General features: G+C 41.1%; 1 protein-coding gene across 3 annotated transcripts in view; it reads right to left on the bottom strand.

The window, feature by feature from the left end:
* Entrep2 (endosomal transmembrane epsin interactor 2) overlaps window positions 1-17232 on the bottom strand; it is a 406888-nt gene extending 389656 nt beyond the window's left edge. For all 3 annotated transcript variants that reach the window (XM_026406972.1, XM_026406973.1, XM_077800245.1), the window contains exon 1: window positions 17014-17232. In XM_026406972.1, the coding sequence (XP_026262757.1) occupies window positions 17014-17232 (219 nt within the window). The remainder of the gene's footprint in view (window positions 1-17013) is intronic.
* Between the last annotated feature and the right edge of the window lie 235 nt (window positions 17233-17467).

Below are 17467 nucleotides of genomic sequence, written 5' to 3'. Positions count from 1 at the left end.
TGGTGGAATGAGATGGACATCATTACCCCAGGTACATGTATGATTGCATGAATGGTGTGACTCTACTTGGTGTACAACCAGAGAAGTGAAAAATTGTCCTCCATTGGTGCATAATGAATCAAAGAGCATTTTGCTGTCATATATACTTATTAGAACTAATAAAATAGATAGATGATAGATAGATAGATAGATAGATAGATAGAGATAATCCCTCAGATATCTGGTAGGAGGAACTAGGTCAATTTTGGTAACACTCCTGAGAACAGAGAAGACATAGAAAAGATGAGGAATTTGGTTTGTGACATTTTAAATATGAGGAGCCTATGACATGTCCAAGTTGGAGATGTGAGGCTGGCAACTGTGTACTTCAGGAGGAGGTAGGAAACAGTTGAAGAACTCTGAATCAAGTGCTGAACCAGCGCAGGGTGACAGGAGTCTGGACAGTCAGGTGCCCCTGCTGACCTCCAGCTAAGCTGTAGCTCTTCTTGCCCCACCACTTGGAGTCAGCACCTGTCTTTATGTGTCCACTGCAAAGGTGTATGTCGCAGGGGCAATGCGTGGCCATAATTCCCAGACCATTTCACCTGACTATCTCCGCTCCCACCTCAGTTTCGGGAAGTCCTGTGGATCTTGAATTTAGGATGACGATTTCTACAGCCTCCAGAATAGAGAGTCTGTCCCACAGACTTAACTGTGGAAATCACTAGGAGTTTCTCAGCCCATCATAGAGGGGTCCTAACAGCAGGCACCCCACTCTTCACTCTCATCTATACTTAACATATCCCACAGCAACATGGAAACTTCCAGGCGTCTGATCCACACACAGTCCATGGGAAATCTCAGACCCAATCATCCAGACCAGAGGTCAGCCAACTCTGACCCTGGGTTTAAATCCAGTCTAACACTTGCATAAAACAGAGTTTCATCAGAACACAGATATACCCATTCATTTATAAACCGTCCTCAGCAGCTTTTGTACAAAGGCAGAGCTGAACATTTGCCATCGAAGACCCTATGGCCCACAAAACCTATTTACTGTCCTGTATAAAAGAGATTGCCAACCTCTTGCCTAGACACTTCTCTCTCCAGTATTCCTTTGGCTCCTGCATTATGCTGGAGGACCCGGAGGGCAAGGAACCACCAGCCAATGTTTCAGGTTCTCAGTTATCCATCTGGTTTCTAGGACATGGAGCAGAGTGGGATGCTGTGTCCTTGTGTCTCAGTGACCAAAGACACTTCTTCCCTTCCAAACCTCTCTCCCCAACTCCTCCCAGCCCCAGAGACTTTCTCCTCCCCCCTCCCACCTCCTATTGGATGGGAACCTCCCTCCCATCAACCATATCCTGTATCCCACCAACATGGGACTTCAGAATAAAGCCATTTTCAGGCTTTCTAGCTTGGCTCACAGTATATAAAGGAAAACTAGTGGAATAAGATTCTTTTTCCCTTGCAACAAATCCTGCTTCTCATGGCTACAGTCTCTAGAGACTCCGGAAAGTCAGCAATGGGACTCAAAGCTGAGTAATAAGTTCTGTGTTCTAGATAATACCTGTTCTTCTCCCAAAGCAATGAATGCCCCTGATTTAATGGTTGCAAGAGCTGCAGGGTAATATGCTTTACAGGAAGGGGGAAAAATGGGTCAATTTAAATTTTCATAAATATTATTCTTGCAATAACCAGAGTGTGGTCCAAAAAGTTTCCACCAGGCAATGGAAAGTGAGGTATGGAATGCAAGTTGGAAAACTGGGGCAGGACTCAAGGGACAGCCAGCTGGCAAAAGGCTCTACTAACCAGTCTTGGACCGTAAGCCGCTCCCCTGGTGTCGAACTGTTGCAGCTCATTTCATGGAAGAGGAGGAAAAGAAGGCCACTGAAGGTTGTGAATTAAAGTTAAATTGGTTAATGGCAGAGGAACTAGAGAGAAGTCTCAGATCAGCACCTGTGGGAGAGAAGGACTTAGAGGGGCAAGGTGTTTGGCACCAGTGGATCCCCATGGGCCACAGGTACCAAGAGCAAAAGCAAGAAACAGAATCCCAGGTCACTAAAGGCTGTCTATAGAGATGCACAAGAATCCCAGATCACTGGGGTGTGTGTCCAAGCAGAAGACAAAAGAACACTGCCCTTTCCAAATGAGTTTTCTGCCTCTTCCACCTCTAAACCATGCCCCAGAGCAGATACTCTTCAGATCAGCCCAAGATATGCAGGTGAAGAGCTAACCTAAGGCCAGCCTAAGAATCCACAGGTAAAGCCTGCCAGCTGATATGCCCTGCTCATATCCAGTTAGGACTAATTCAGCCCCTCCTTCAATGGGAAGAATGGGAATGTAGAGGAAAATATACCAAGCACATCTTTTAATCAACACTGTAGACATCAAAGTATCATGAAGAAAAACCATAATCACAAAAAAAGCAGATTTGGAAGATAAATGGGGGGCTGGGGATGTGGCTCAAGCGGTAGCGTGCTCGCCTGGCATGCGTGCGGCCCGGGTTCGATCCTCAGCACCACATACCAACAAAGATGTTGTGTCCGCCGAGAACTAAAAAATAAATATTAAAATTTCTCTCTCTCTCTCTCTCTCTCTCTCTCTCTCTCTCTCTCTCTCTCTCTCTCTCCTCTCTCACTCTCTCTTTAAAAAAAAAAAAAGAAAAAAATGGAAGATAAATGGGAAAACTGACCCTGAAGCAAAGAAGAAAACTTAATTTATATATCTCTAACTAGTACCCTCAGGTAGAAATGAAAAAATAATGCAATCTGAAAAAACAGACAAGTTCTAGGAAAAATTAGCAGAAAATATGGAAGGGCAGAAAAAAAATTAATTGATTATTATATAAAATAACAGGGTTAATATCACCTGATCTGTGGCAAGCCTGCCAGAAGTCTGGAGAATCTTGAAATAAGTACACACCTTTAGCCAAACCAGAAGAAATGCACAACCAGCAATTAATGTTGACCTGGGCCAGTGTCCAAGCTAGACCAAAGGGCAACCTCTACCACCCATCACGTTGTTCATGGAAAATGTTCAGCCTAAGGGTTCCTCTTGGTTTTTGTTAGTTTTGAACTGATCATGCAGCCTGGTTTTCGCTATGCTACCAGAAAAGTAAAGACCCCTCCTTCAATAAACCTGCCGCCCCCAAGGCCAAGGATCTCTCAGGTATCTCTAAAATTCACAACCCAATGACAAAGTGCATCTCGTGTGACAGAGAAGGGCCCTGGGAGGTGCACGTGGCCAGGACCTCTCTGATCTTCGCCTATACTTCTTTTCTCCTGCTGCTCAGCACCATCTTCCTTTGTTAAAGCATATGCAAGTATACCCGGTAGAGTCTCAGAAGTTCCTTTAGTTGTCCAAACCTGTGTCACTGGTGCAATTATTTTTAAAAATGGGTTTTAAAAGATGTATTTGAATAGGTCTCCCAGGTTATAAAGCAAAAGGCAAAGAATCTAAAGGTACAAGAGAGAAATTAAGATACCTAGAAGTTTAAGACAGGAGGTCAAACACTCGATAGGAGTTCCATTAAAAAAAAAAAAAAGAAAGAAAGAACAGAGAAAACACAAGTGAGGAAATAATCAAAGAACAGGATTTTCAGCATTAAAGAAAAGACACACTGAGTGGCTAAAACCCTTCACTAAATACTGTGAAATACCAGAACACCAAGAACAAAGACCCTAAGACTTCCAGAAAGGAAAGTGAATTAGTTACCAACCAAGAAGGGTGAACCAGGTTGGCATCAGACATCTCTTCAGTGACATTAGATATGAAGACCAAGGTGTGATTGCCACCAAAGAAGTAACAACAGAAATACTGAAAATATTTAACTTTGAGAAATGGAGAGGGCAGGAGCTGAAGAATAGACTTCACACTTCTTTTGTTTTTTTTTTTTTTTTGAGAGAGAGAGAGAATATCTTTTTTTGTAGATGGACACAACACAATGCCTTTTTATTTTTATGTGGTGCTGAGAATCGAACCCAGGTCCCGCCCATGCTAGGCGAGCACTCTACTGCTGAGCCACAATCCCAGCCTACATACTTCATTTTTTACCTTTTCCATACTATCTGAATTTCAAGTTCCAAGAACATATTTTGCATTTATCATCATTCTCATAATCGTCATCATCACCATCTAGAAATATATACAATAGTCTCCTCTTATCCATGGTTTTGCTTTCTGAGGTTCCAGTTTCCCAATAGTCAATCATGATCTGAAACACATAATAGAAAATTCCAGAAATAAACAATTCATAACTTTAAACTGCACACTGTCCTAAGTAGTGTGATGGAATCTCACACCACCCTGCTCTGTCCTGCCTGGAAAGTCAGTCATCTTCCATCCAGTGTATCCACACTGTATGCACTACCTGCTCTTTAGCCATTTAGTAGTCATCACTGTTATCAGATGGAATGTCATGGTATCACAGTATTTGTATTAAGCAGTCCTTATTTACTTAATAATGGCACCAATACACAAGATTAGTTATGCTGGCAATTCAGATATGACAAAGAGAAGCAGTAAAGTGCTTCCTTTATATGAACAAGTGGAAGTTCTCAACTTAAGAAAGAAAAAAATCAGATGCTTACATTGCTAAGATTACAGTAAGAATAAATCTATCCATGACACTAGGAAGGGAAAAAATTGTGCTAGTTTTGCTGTTGCTCCTTGAACTGCAAAAATTACAACCACAGTGAGAGATAAGTATAAGGGAAAAAACCCTCAGACAGGGTTCTGCATTATTTAAGGTTTCAGGCATCCCCTGGGTCTTGGATCATATTCCCCATGGATAAGCAGTGATATTCTTCTGTACCAACATGTGCTTCCACTCCCAGGGAGCATGTCATACCAGGTTCTTTCTCCACCCAGAAGCATTTCTTCTCTCTCCTGTTCCTTGAACTCTCTCAGATTCCATCCCTCTTGCAGAGAGCCCTGCATCTGGCTACTAGGAACAGCCACAGTTTTAAGTCTTGACGTCATTGGGCAGGTGCCTGCTCAGGAGGGTTGGTTTGAGTTTTGGTTTTGTTTTTCTTTTCTTTTTCTCTCTCTTTTTAACTTTTTGTTGTTGTCATTGTTGATAATGGAGCAAGAAAAAAAATCATGAAATGTGTTTGTGTGTGTGTTTGTATATATCACAGATAAAATGGCAATTGAGGAAAAGCTATTTAATACTTGTCATGGCAGATTTTCAGCTCTGTCAACCCACCTGCATTTTGGGGCTGTTATTTTCCCATTTTGAAAAGAGTCAGCACTGCTGTGCCTCATGCCTTCTCGTGGCACAAAAGGGCAATGGCAGGCCCAGAGAGAGAACCTGTTGGCACTCACACTGCATTTGATGACGTGGCAGGTGCAAAGCAGATGCTATGTTTCTCCACCTTTTACTGACACTGAGTCAAGAATAAGTTTCTAAGAAAATAGTGTCTCTTTACGAATAATTGAAAAGAACTTCGTGGGGATACAACTCTAAAAAAAAATGGGGCTGGAGATATAGCTCAGTTGGTAGAGTGCTTGCATTGCATGCACAAGGCCCTGGGTTCTAATCCCCAGCGAAGAAGGAGAAGGAGAAGGAGAAGGAGAAGAAGAATGGTCTGTTAAGTCAGAAGATTCTAATAAGTAAATGCTGGTAGTGTCCAAACCGCTTATAGACCTGTTAAACAGGTATAATTATCAGAGTTTCAAACTCCACTGAGGATTCCAAAAATGTATTTCAAAATCACCATCTATATTCACTCTCAAGGCATCATAGTAATCCCTTGTATCCGTGGGAGATTGGTTCCAGGAGTTCACACTCCTAAGAATACCAAGGTCCATGGATGCTCAAGTTCCATACATAAAATGGCATAGTACTTGCACAGAACCCATATACACATCCTCCTGTATACTTTAAATTATCTCCACATGCCTTATAATACCTCCTACACTGTAAATGCTATGTAAACAGTTGTCATACTGCATTGTTTTGGAAATATTGATAAGGAAAACAGTCTACATATTCAGTACAAACACAACTTTTTTCCAAATTATTTTCAACTTGTGCTTAGTGAATCCACAGAGACTCGACAATATCTACAAATTTTCATTATAGACAAGAAGTCAGTGCTTTTCTTATGGTTAGATGATGTTAAGGTTTATTTTTAAATAAACATTTACTGTTTCATAGAGTTCCAAATTTTCTCTGCAAAATAATTTTTTAAGTTTTAAGGATTTATTTTAGAAAAATTAACTTGTATGTCTATGTGATATATAATTATGCCACAGGATCTAGTAGCTGCTGATTCAAAAGAAGCAGTTTATTTACATTGACCAGGATAGACATACTTGACTCATCATCTCCCTTTGCCTCCAAAAAATGCCAGTGTGTTACCGAGCCTAATTCCTGTGGGCTCCATAAATTAACTCTCTACCATATCATATTGTAAACTGTAGGTAAAATATGACATTTTCATCAATAGGTGGAAGAAGAGAATAAGCGCCATCTATGAATAAATTCAAACTATAATTTCAAAATATTAAACCAATAATAGATATCAAGCAAAGTATACATGTTTTCAGATATAAGATGAATAAGTTATGGGGATCTAACTTGCAGTATGATGACTATAATTAATAATAATGTAATCTATACTTGAAATTGGCTATGGGAGTAGATTTTCTATTTTTCAAAAGTGGAAACACATTGGGTGATGGGTATGTTAATTGACAATGGGAATCATTATAGAAGATATCAAAACACCATATAAATAGCCAAGCATGGTGGTGCATGCCTATAATTCCAGTAAATCAGGAAGCTGAGGCAAGAGGATCACAAGTTTGAGGCCAGCCTCATCAATTTAATGAGGGTTTGACTCAAAATAAAATAAAAAGGACTGGGGATATATCTCAGTGGTAAAATGCCCCTGGAGTCAATCCTCAGTACCTAAAACAAAGAAACAAACCAACAAACAAACAAAGCCCATCATATCGGCCACCTTAAATACATACAATTTCCTGTTTGTCAATCAGACCTCAATAGGGCATAGGATGGCACACAGCTTCCTCTCAGCCCCCAGGACATTACACTCCTTGAAATCCCTTAGGTTATCCCTGATGGGAACTAAAATCAAAATATAAATTTATTACCCACAAAAAAGTCAACAAATTAAAAAAGATTAAATCGCATCAAGTATCTTCTCTGGCCCCAATGTTAAAAAAACTAGAGATCAATAATAGGAGGAAAAATATCAATATACAAAAATCAGTCGTGTTTGTATACACTAGCAACAAACCAGCCAAAAGAGAAATCATGTAAATGATCCCATTTAGAATATCTACAAAAAAATACTTAGGAATAAATTTAACCATGGAGGTGGAAGATCCATACACTGAGAACTATAAAACAATGATGAAGGAAACTGAAGAGGCCACAAAGATATCCCATATCCATAGATGGAAGAATATTGTTAAAAATATCTACTTTACTAAAGGTGGTCCACAGATTTAATGAAATCCCTATCAAAATTCCAAGGACATTTCTTACAGAAATAGAAAAACTAACCCAAAATTTTATATGGAATCACAAAATACTCCAAATTGCCAAAAGAATCTGGAACAGGAACAAAGCTAGAGGCATCCCACAACCTGATCCCAAAATCTACTACAAAGGTAAAACAATCAAAGCAGCAGGTACTGGCACAAAAACATATGAACCACTGCAACAGCACAGACAGCCCAGAAGCAACCATCATGTATAGTCAGCTGCTTGTCAACAAAGATGCCAAGAAAGTACAATGAGGGAAAGGACACTCTCTTTAATAAGTGGTGGTGGGAAAACTGAATATTCACACGAGAACAAGGGAACTGAATCCTATCCCATCTCCAAACAGAAATCAATGCAAAATAGAACAGAGACTTCAACATAAGACATGAATCTGTAAAACTGTTAGAAGAAAAGACAGGGGGAAAGCAACTTGACATAGGTTTTGGCAACCGCTTTTTTTTTTTTTTATATGACTACAAAAGCACAGGTAACAACAGCAAAAACATACAAATGAGGTCACATCAAAGTTTCTGCACAACGAGGGAAACAATCAACAGAGCAAAAAGACAACTTACAGCATGGGAGAAAATATGTGTGAACCATACATATGGTAAGAGGTTGGTATTCAAAATACATGAGGAACTTAGACAACTCAATAATAACAAAACAACCCAATTTTAAAAATCAGTAAAAAAAAAAAACTATGAAACTAAATAGATATTACCTCCCCCCAAAAAAAAGACCAATGGCCCGAAAATATTCAACATCACTATTCCTCAAAGAAATACGAATTAAAACTACAATGAGATATCCCTTCACTTCATGAAGATGGCTTTTACCAAAAAGACAAAAGATAACAAGTACTGGTAAAAAGGAAAAGAAAAGAGACAATTTGTACATTATTGGTACAAATGTAAATTAGTTCGACCATTATAGAAAGCAGTATGGAGGCTCCTCTAAAACTGAAAAGCAGACCAAACGTATGATCCAGCAATTCCATCTCTGGGTACATATCCAAAGGCAATCAGATCTGTGCATCAGAGACATCTGCACTCCCATGTTCATTTCAGCATCTTTAAAACAGCCAAGATATGGAATAAAACTGTGGAAAACATGGACACAGAGGAATACTATCTGTATGTGTCTGAGATATTAATCACACACATACAGATAGGATCCTGGACCAGAAAGGGAAAAGGAACAGAATTTGGACAGTAGATGAAACTGGAATGGGGTCTGTGGACTGGATGCGAATGTTCTTCCAAAGTTGGTTTTCTAATCTGGAGAGGTTTATGCTGGCTAGATAAAGAGTGTCCTCCATTTGGGAAATAACCACTGAAATTTTTACGAGGGATGCTACATCATGTCAGAAGTTTGGCTCCCAAATGTTTAAGAAAAAGATGTAAATGACACTGGATTCTTCTTCATTGACAAAAGGAGTTTGCACAAGGACAAGCCACAGGTCAGATGCAATAAAATGGTTATGTTAAGGAGTATATGTGAAGAGAGATACTAGTGTCCTCGGTTGTTTTGCAACTTTTCTGTTGGAAATCATTTCAATTTTTTCCAAAATGACTTTTTTAGAAATATATTTTCACTTTTTTCAAGCACAGGATTAGGCAATGACATTCCAATTCACTATACCTACTGCCTGTGACTAAGACATTTTACATGGATGCCTAAAGAACTTTTTTCCTTCTCTTTAAAAATCCATTATTTTAGGGACATGTCAAGGTTGTCTATCCCTCATTGATTTTTTTCCCCCAGTTACAAAGTCTATCCTTTCAATTCTTCTTTATTTCAGGGAAAAAATTCTTGCATTGCAGTTCTAAATATTTATTTTGTTCTATTGTTTTGCTTTTCCTTCCCTGGACACTCTAATTATAGACATACTGGATCTCCTTTGCCTGTCTCCTGTACTTATTTTCTCTAAATCACTGTATCTATTTGTGTTAGTCAGCTTTTTGTCACTGTGACTAAAATACTTGAAAAGAATAACTTAGAGGTGAAAAAGTTTATTTTGGGCTCACAGTTTCAGAGGTTTGGGTCCCGGTCAGCAGGCTCCATTGCTCTGGGCCTGAGGTGAGACAGAACATCAAAACAGAAAGGTGTAGCTCATGGCACCTGGGAGATGGGAGGTGGGAGCACAGAAAGACAGACAGGAAGGGGCCAGGGACATACATAGTTCCCAAGGCCTCAGCCCCAGTGATCCACTTCCCCCAGCCAACCTCACCTGCCTACAATACCACCCACTCATCCAAAGTATTAATCCATCAAATGGATTAATCCACTTATGAGATTATAGTGTTCATGATCCAGTCATTGACTAAAATCCCCACCTCTGAACCCAGGCTGCACTGAAGACCATACTTTCAACACATGAGCTTTTAAAAGGACATCCAGATTCAAATCATAATTTCTCCCTCATTTTTTTTCATTTTTCTCTTTTTCATCTACTTTTACTCTGTGCTTTCTATCATATCCATTATTTTCCTTCTAATTTAGTCTTCATTTTTTCCAAATTATTTTTTGGCATCTCTCTAATTTCATAATTTTTTAACTAGTCATGTCTTTCATAATCTCTTTTTCTGATTGGTATTACTCCTGTAAAACTTTCTTTTTTTCTTTAAGCTTATGTTGAAATATGGTTTAGAATCTTCCTTGCTTCATCTCATTTTCTAAGTATTGTTGTTTTCTTTTTCATCATTTTTCTTTTTTTTTTTTATTTTAATATTTATTTTTTAGTTTTCGGCAGACACAACATCTTCGTTTGTATGTGGTGCTAAGGATCGAACCCGGGCTGCACACATGCCAGGCAAGTGCGCTATCCTTTGAACCACATCCCCAGCCCTCATCATTTTTCTTTGAATGAATTTCTCATGGGGTTAGATTATGTTCCTTGTTTGTTCAAGCAAGTTTAAATGAGGTGGATTTTCCTGATTAGGGGGATATGACTAAAAGATGGGGGGGAGGGCAGGGCAGCTTTGCTAACTGGGCTCTACTGATCTCTGTAAGACCCAAAATACAAACTCCCTATATTCACCTGTTTCTTGGTTAAGTCCAGAAACTTTGTAAACCTCAGGGCCTCTAGCTCTTTACTGCAGCTCCAGATAACTGAAGTCCTTGTTTTCCAATGATGAAATCTCAGCTTTTCATGGTTTATGGTTTGGGTTGGTTTGTTTGTTGTGGGTTGCTGTTTTTTGTTTGTTTTGTTTTGTTTTGGAGGGAGGGGTCTTTGTTTATTTTGTTTTAGCTATTAGAACAGTGCTATCATAAGATTCAAGTATTTGCCCCCCATCCCTCTGCAAAGGCCCCTGTGCCAAAGCCTTGATCCCCAGTCTGTGACACAACTGAAAGGTAGTAGAACCTTTAAGAGGTAACTAGGGATGTGCCCTTAAAAGCCATTGAAAGGGACACCGAAATGCTAGCCTGTCTCTCTTTCTCCTTTGTTCTCTGCTTTTCAGCCACCATGAGGTGAACAAGCTTCCTCTGCCACACCCTCTAGCATCCATGATATAGTGTACCACTGCGAGTCCAAAACAACAGAGCCAAGTGACCATGGATTAAAACCTCTGAAACTGTGAACCAAAATAAACATTTTTTTCATCCTGAGTTAATTATCTCAGGTATTTTATTATAGTAAAAGAAAGCTGACTGACCCAACCAGTTTCTAAAATCTCTTTCTTTGCAGGTCTGCATCCTCACTTCTAGCACCTGAACCTATTTCCTCTCACCATCTGTGTTCCTGTCCTGCTCAATTTGGTATATATTCACAGTAATTTCTGCACAGGGTGAGACTCTGCCCTTCTAGGAAGAAGGACTTACCATGCATTTCTAAGATTCTCCAAGGCATGATGTGGATTCTCCCACATTCTTGTCCAGTCACTATTCTTGCCCATACAAAACTGTTTAAGACCTTTCCAGTTTTGTCAATTGTTCTTGGATGTGGCCATCCATACTTCACTTCCACTTTTAGGGATGAGTGACATTGTGATCCTATTACTGCTGGTGTGTGGCCCCACTCGCCTGAGGCTGGGACTCTCGGGTGCACCCCATCACTTTTGCCAACCATGTCATCTCTGAGCTTTTTCTATGGCTGTCTTCTTGCTGACTGACTTAATGCTCAGAAATTTAAGGAAGAATTAAAAACTACTCTGCCACCATGAACACATCCCCATAAAGCATTTTTTGAAAGACATAAAAATTTTTTGAAAGACATAAAAATAAGAACAAATCAAGGAACATCACATTCTTTAATTGGTAGATTCAATATTATAAAACAGTACTTTTTAAATTGATCCATAAATATAATAGAATTAATTTTTGGTGTCTTTTGCTGTAGAGAAAAAAATTTTTACCTAATTAAATCTCCTAGTTTTCATTTTTACAGAGAAATGCAAATCATAAAACAATCTTACCAGAATCCAGACAGAGATATTTTAAAGTTCAAATGGAAGAACCACTATGGCACTTTTGAAAGAGGAAAAACAGTGTGGACAGACTTACCTTACCAGGTAGTAAAACTCACTAGGAAGTTGCCATAATCAAAAAAATGCAGTATTGATTCTGAAACAAATGGGTTAAAGGTATAGCTAGGTGGTGGAGTGCTTTTGCCTAGCATGCACAAGAACCTGGGTTCAACATCAGCACCACAACATAAATAGATAGATAGATAAACAATTAGGAGAATAAAACTGAATATAGTCCAAAAAGAGAGCCATATGTAAGTAGAAACTTCAATTCAAAGCAAAATTAATGTTAGCCCTTTCTAAACACTATCTACAAAATCAATTCTAGATGAATGAAGACATGAATAAAAAGTTAAATTAAACATTAAAAAGAAATTTAGAATATTTGTGTGACTTCTGAAGAGATAACTCTATCAACTAAGAAAACAATCCAGAAATGATTAAAGTGAAAACTAGATTTAACTAGGTAAAAAGTATTTTTTATACAGAAAGACACCAAAAATTAAGTCAACTTCCTTCAGTGCACAGGCTCTGCACCAGAACCAAAGGCAACAGGGCCAAGTGACCATGGACTGGAACCTCTGAAACCATGAGACAAAATAAACCTTTCCTCCTGAAAAGGTGAGTCTCTTGGGTATTTCGTCACCATGACAGACAGCTGACCAACACACTAGTCAAAGCACAGTCCAATTTGGAATTTTGTTAGGTACCGCTGGATTCATTTCCACAAGAATATAGTTGCTGCCACCCATGGGACCATGACCCAAGAGTGCTCTTTTCCTTTGCAGCACAGGAGGTAGGAATCTTCATTACATTTAAAAATTACATTTGAAAAGAAGTCCAAGTAATGTGGGTGGTTTAATCCCATTTTTATATCTTGAAAAGAAAAGAAATATTCCATATACATAAATTCCAATACATTCTGTGATTGTAAAAGAAAGTGTGGAAGGACAACATTAAACAACACTGGTAATCTTGGTTAACCATGCATAGAGAATTGGTATAGAAGAAAGCATGTTTTTTTTTTGTTTTGTTTTGTTTTAAGTTGTTACAACAATTATATATTGCTTTTTCAGTATGAAAAAAAAAACAGGTGAAGTTGCTTTTAAAGGCAACTCAAACGCATACATTCACACACACAGGGTTAGCACCCAATGATTATGTCTTTATCAATGTATGTACTAGCAATTTGAATAATTCATAATGTACTTGTCTGATGTCTTGGGAATTAATCAAATTTCAAAGAAAATAATGAAGCTGATCTATTAAAGGATAACTGCTCAAAAACTTCACCCACCTCGGTTGGTCCTCTAAGCCATTAATACTGATGATCATTAACTCCAAAATGCAGGAGGCATTCATCCACCAGGGAACTGATCCAGCTCCTAAATCCTTAGCTAGCACAGTATAGGACAGGAAAACATTTGAAGGTGGTCCTCAAGTTAATGGAATGGCCTGCAGAGCTCTGGCCTTCTTCTACTTCACCTGTCTCCAACTATGTCAAGGTCCCCTGAAATAGTTTGAATCCTAAGTGTCCTCCACATGCCCACATGTTAAAGCTTTGGTCCTAAGTTTGGCTCTACTAGGAAGTGGTAAAAACTTTAAGAGGTGGAGCCAAGTGGGAGGAAGTTAGGTCATTGGGGGTGTGCCTTAGAAAGGAATATTGAGACCTAAACCCCTTCCTCTTCATCTGTTTGCTTCCTGGCCATGAGGTGAATGGTTCTGATCCACTACACATTCCTCACCATGATGTGCTGCCTCATCACAGGCCCAAAAGGAATGAGCCGACCAACCATGGACTGAAACCTCCCAAACTGTGGGCTGAAATAAACCTTTCTATAAAACCATCTCTCCCCACCAAAAAAAAAAAAAAAACACATACACCACTAAATTTCCTCACCTTCCCTAGTGCTTTCTCAAGCTTCTTTTGAATCTTCATCTTTCCAGGCATGATTTGGGGGCTTTTCCTAAGAAACAGAGGTTGCAAGCCCCTGATCAAGCCTGACTCCTTTACTACTAGGCTTTATGCCATCCCCTTCTGCCTAAACAGTTAATGTAATGGTTAGAGATGTGGTGTCTAAAGTTGGGGCAAGTAAGTTCAAAGCCACTCCTTAGCTGAGTGACCTTGGGCTAGTTACTTATTCCCTCTTCATCTCAGTATACTCAGCAGAAATAGTCAAGACTTCAGGAGGCCTCCTGGAAGGGAGAGAGACTCTATTGTGCTCCATTCTACTGGCTAAGGCAAGTCAGAGGTCCCATTCAAATTGGAGGGAAGGTAACTGCCCTGGGGCCCTAAAAATCAGGAGGCACAGTACACCAAACCATCAATACTACTGGGCCATGACACCATGTAGAATTCATGAAGGGTGAAGGGCTTAATAAGTATAAACTGTTTTTCTTAGGTATTGTTTTTTTCTTAAACAAAGAGTTATTTTTGCAATGGTTCTTTACCATGTACAAACCAGAGAGAGGACCTAGAAAACCAGAGATTGCTAAGGAGTACAGACCTCAGAGGAGGCAAAGAAAGCAGAGTACAGATCTACGCTCCACTGTACAGATTTCCATAAAAGCTGGCCATCCTAATCACCTTTCTTAAATGAAGAACATCCTTGGAAAGCAGTGTCACCAATCTGCAGTCTGAAGGCAAGCATATATAATCGTCCCTCAGAATCCATGGGGGATGGATTAAAAGACACGCCCCCCCAAAAAAAAACTAGGGATGTTCAAATTTCCTTATGTAGCACTGTGTAGTATTTGCATACAACTTCCATACACATCCTCTCATATATTTTAAGTCATCTCTAGATGTCTTGTAATGCCTACCACAATGTAAATTCTATCTAAATAGCTGCTATACAACATTGTTTAAGGAATAATGACAAGGAAAAAAAGTCTATACATATTCAGTACAGATGCAGGGATTTTTTTTTTTTTTTAGTATTTTCAATCTGTACTTGATTGAATTTGTGGATGCAGAAGCTGCAAATATGGAGGACTGTCTGAATATGGCAAGGGGCCCATGCTACCCATTCACAACCACACCACCAAGCAAACCTGAACAACATAAATGGAATTAATCACCCCTTTCTGCAAAGGGCGGAAACAATATGTGAAAGATAGTATGTACTGTATTCAAGGAATTTTAAAGCTGCTTGGGGCACATTAAGTTTGAAGAGTGAAAACAAGCCCAGAAGAAAACCTATGGAAGGATAGGAAGGTAGGAGATGGATCCTGCGCAGAAGTTACCTTAAAAATCTCTAAAATGTAAACAGTTTATTGTTGGTTTGTTGCTGTTCACCAGAGCCTAGAGAAATGTGTACACACAGAAATTTGTGGAATTACTCTGAATCTTGGGAAGCCAGAACTACTCTCTTAGAGCAGTTGTAAAGAATAACATTTGAAACTGAATTAACTGTTTTACATACATAACTCTTTAAACTGAAATGTGAGCATTTCTTGCAGAAATAGTCCTTCTACTGTGCCCTATTAATGTTTTCTCTTTGGGGTTTATTATTAAAGGGCAGTTCTCTTTGCATACCCCTGGGAGTAGTGGAAAGGCTGGAAGGGTGGTGGGGGGCAGGGATGTTAGGGAGGAGCCAGGGAGTGGAGCTAATTCACCAGTCTGCCACCTGTAGGCTGGTTCCAGCAAACTGAAACCTCAGTACTCACTAGACAGACATGAAAACAATGCATACTAAATAATACTAAAAACTGCGCAACAGATGTGTTAAGACTATATATAGGGGAGCATTTGAATCACGGTTCGTGTGTTCCTGCCTCCCACCCCCTCTCATTGATTTAAACGCTGGGAGCTGTGACCGCACATACTGTTATTCCTATTCAGCTCTGCAAGACTCACCCCCTGGTCTGAAATAAGCTTTGAAAATTAATACCCCCATTAGGATGAACAACCACACCTGTATCGATCCGTGTTTCAAAGGCATTTTTGCTCCGTTCTCGTTTTAAAAGCCATGAAAGGAACTTAGAGAACAAAGGCCATTACAAATTAAATAAATAAAAGCAAGCTGGACGTTTTTGTGTTTTTTTTTTTTTTAATTTCAAAACTCAAGAATAGCAAACCTTAATTACAAAGGCTTGGTTTGGATTTCTGTAGGTGGAATTTAAACATACCGAGTTTAAGTGTAAGTCTATACGATGTATTTCAGCACCATAAACCAAATGTAGTTACAGATGTCAAGAGTTCTCAGAACAAGTGCCTCTCTTTATAAATATCTGCTCTGCATATATTTTTCCCATTCCCATATGTCCATTCTGTATTACTATAGGGGGAAAAGCAACTTTCAACCAAACGCTAAAAAATGTCAAGAATTAACTCTTAGTGACAATCATTTGTTTAATAGCGATCTCCTGGTGTCTTTTTCCTATGGAGGTTGACTAGTCACCGGCTTCTTTGATTTGGGAGTCAAAAACCTGAAATCAGTCGTCCTGACAGTCTGAAGCTCAGAAAACACGCCCCCCAGACGCTGGCTGCAGGTCGGCTGCCCAGTTCAGCAGGCCGTTAGGGGCGGGAAACCAGAGTGCCTGACACTGGTCGGCGAGTGGCCAGAGGAGGTAGGTTGGTCACCGCGGCCGGGACTGGCCCGCTACCTGACAGTACGCACCACGCTTCCTCCCCGCCTGGCTAGGGCCACTGCGAAGGCGAGGCGCGCGCAGACACGCAGCACCGCACTGGGTTCGGATCCCACCTCGGACGCGGCAGCGCGCGGAGTACCCAAGGGCCGGCCGCAAAATGCCGGATTCCTGCCCACCCTTGCGTGGCGAAGGGTGGGCGCCTGGCTTCTGTTTCCTCTAAGAAAAGTAACTCCGGGGATGAGCGCAACGGAAAAGCGGACGCGATGTTCCGGGAGCCGCGAGTCAGTCCCCGGAGTTATTCTGCCCGGAGTTTTGAACTGCAACCTGCGCTGCAGCTCGACCCTGGGCGTTCGCACCCCAACTTGGAGCCCGCGGTGGCGTCCCGGCGGCGCCTGGGTCCCGGGCACGCGCTCTCTCCCGGAGCCCTGTCCCTGCCGGGCCTCAGACACTCACCGAGAAGCCAGCCCAGAAGGGGCAGGAGTGACGGACGCGGGCGGAGGTAGTGAGCGCCAACGCGGCGAAGCTGACAGCCACGATGAGGCATCCGAGCGCCATCTGCGTGGCCCCGAGCGCCAGCACGATGCGGGAGCGGCCCGGGCACTCGCGCAGGCGGGACAGGCTGCGGGGCAGCGCGGTGGGGCGCGGAGCGCGGGGGCCGCCAGCCGGAGGCATAGCGCTGGGCGCCCGCACCCCTCGCCCGGCTCCCGCCCGATCCAGGTGTACGCCGCCGCCTTTCCTCACAGAGGGTCTGAGGCAAGTTGCTCCGGATGCGGGGACCACCTCCTAGCTGGCTGCGGAGGCTGCGACGGCCGCGCGCCGGGAGCAGACTGGGCCGGGCGGGAAGCCTGGCGCCCGCGGCTGCTGCCGGTGCCTGCGCCCATGCCGCTGCCGCTGCTCCGCAGAGCCG

Source organism: Urocitellus parryii, chromosome 6 (assembly GCF_045843805.1).
Source record: "Urocitellus parryii isolate mUroPar1 chromosome 6, mUroPar1.hap1, whole genome shotgun sequence".
In the NCBI taxonomy this organism is placed as follows: Eukaryota; Metazoa; Chordata; class Mammalia; order Rodentia; family Sciuridae; genus Urocitellus; species Urocitellus parryii.
This window is presented reverse-complemented; position numbering and strand designations above follow the sequence as displayed.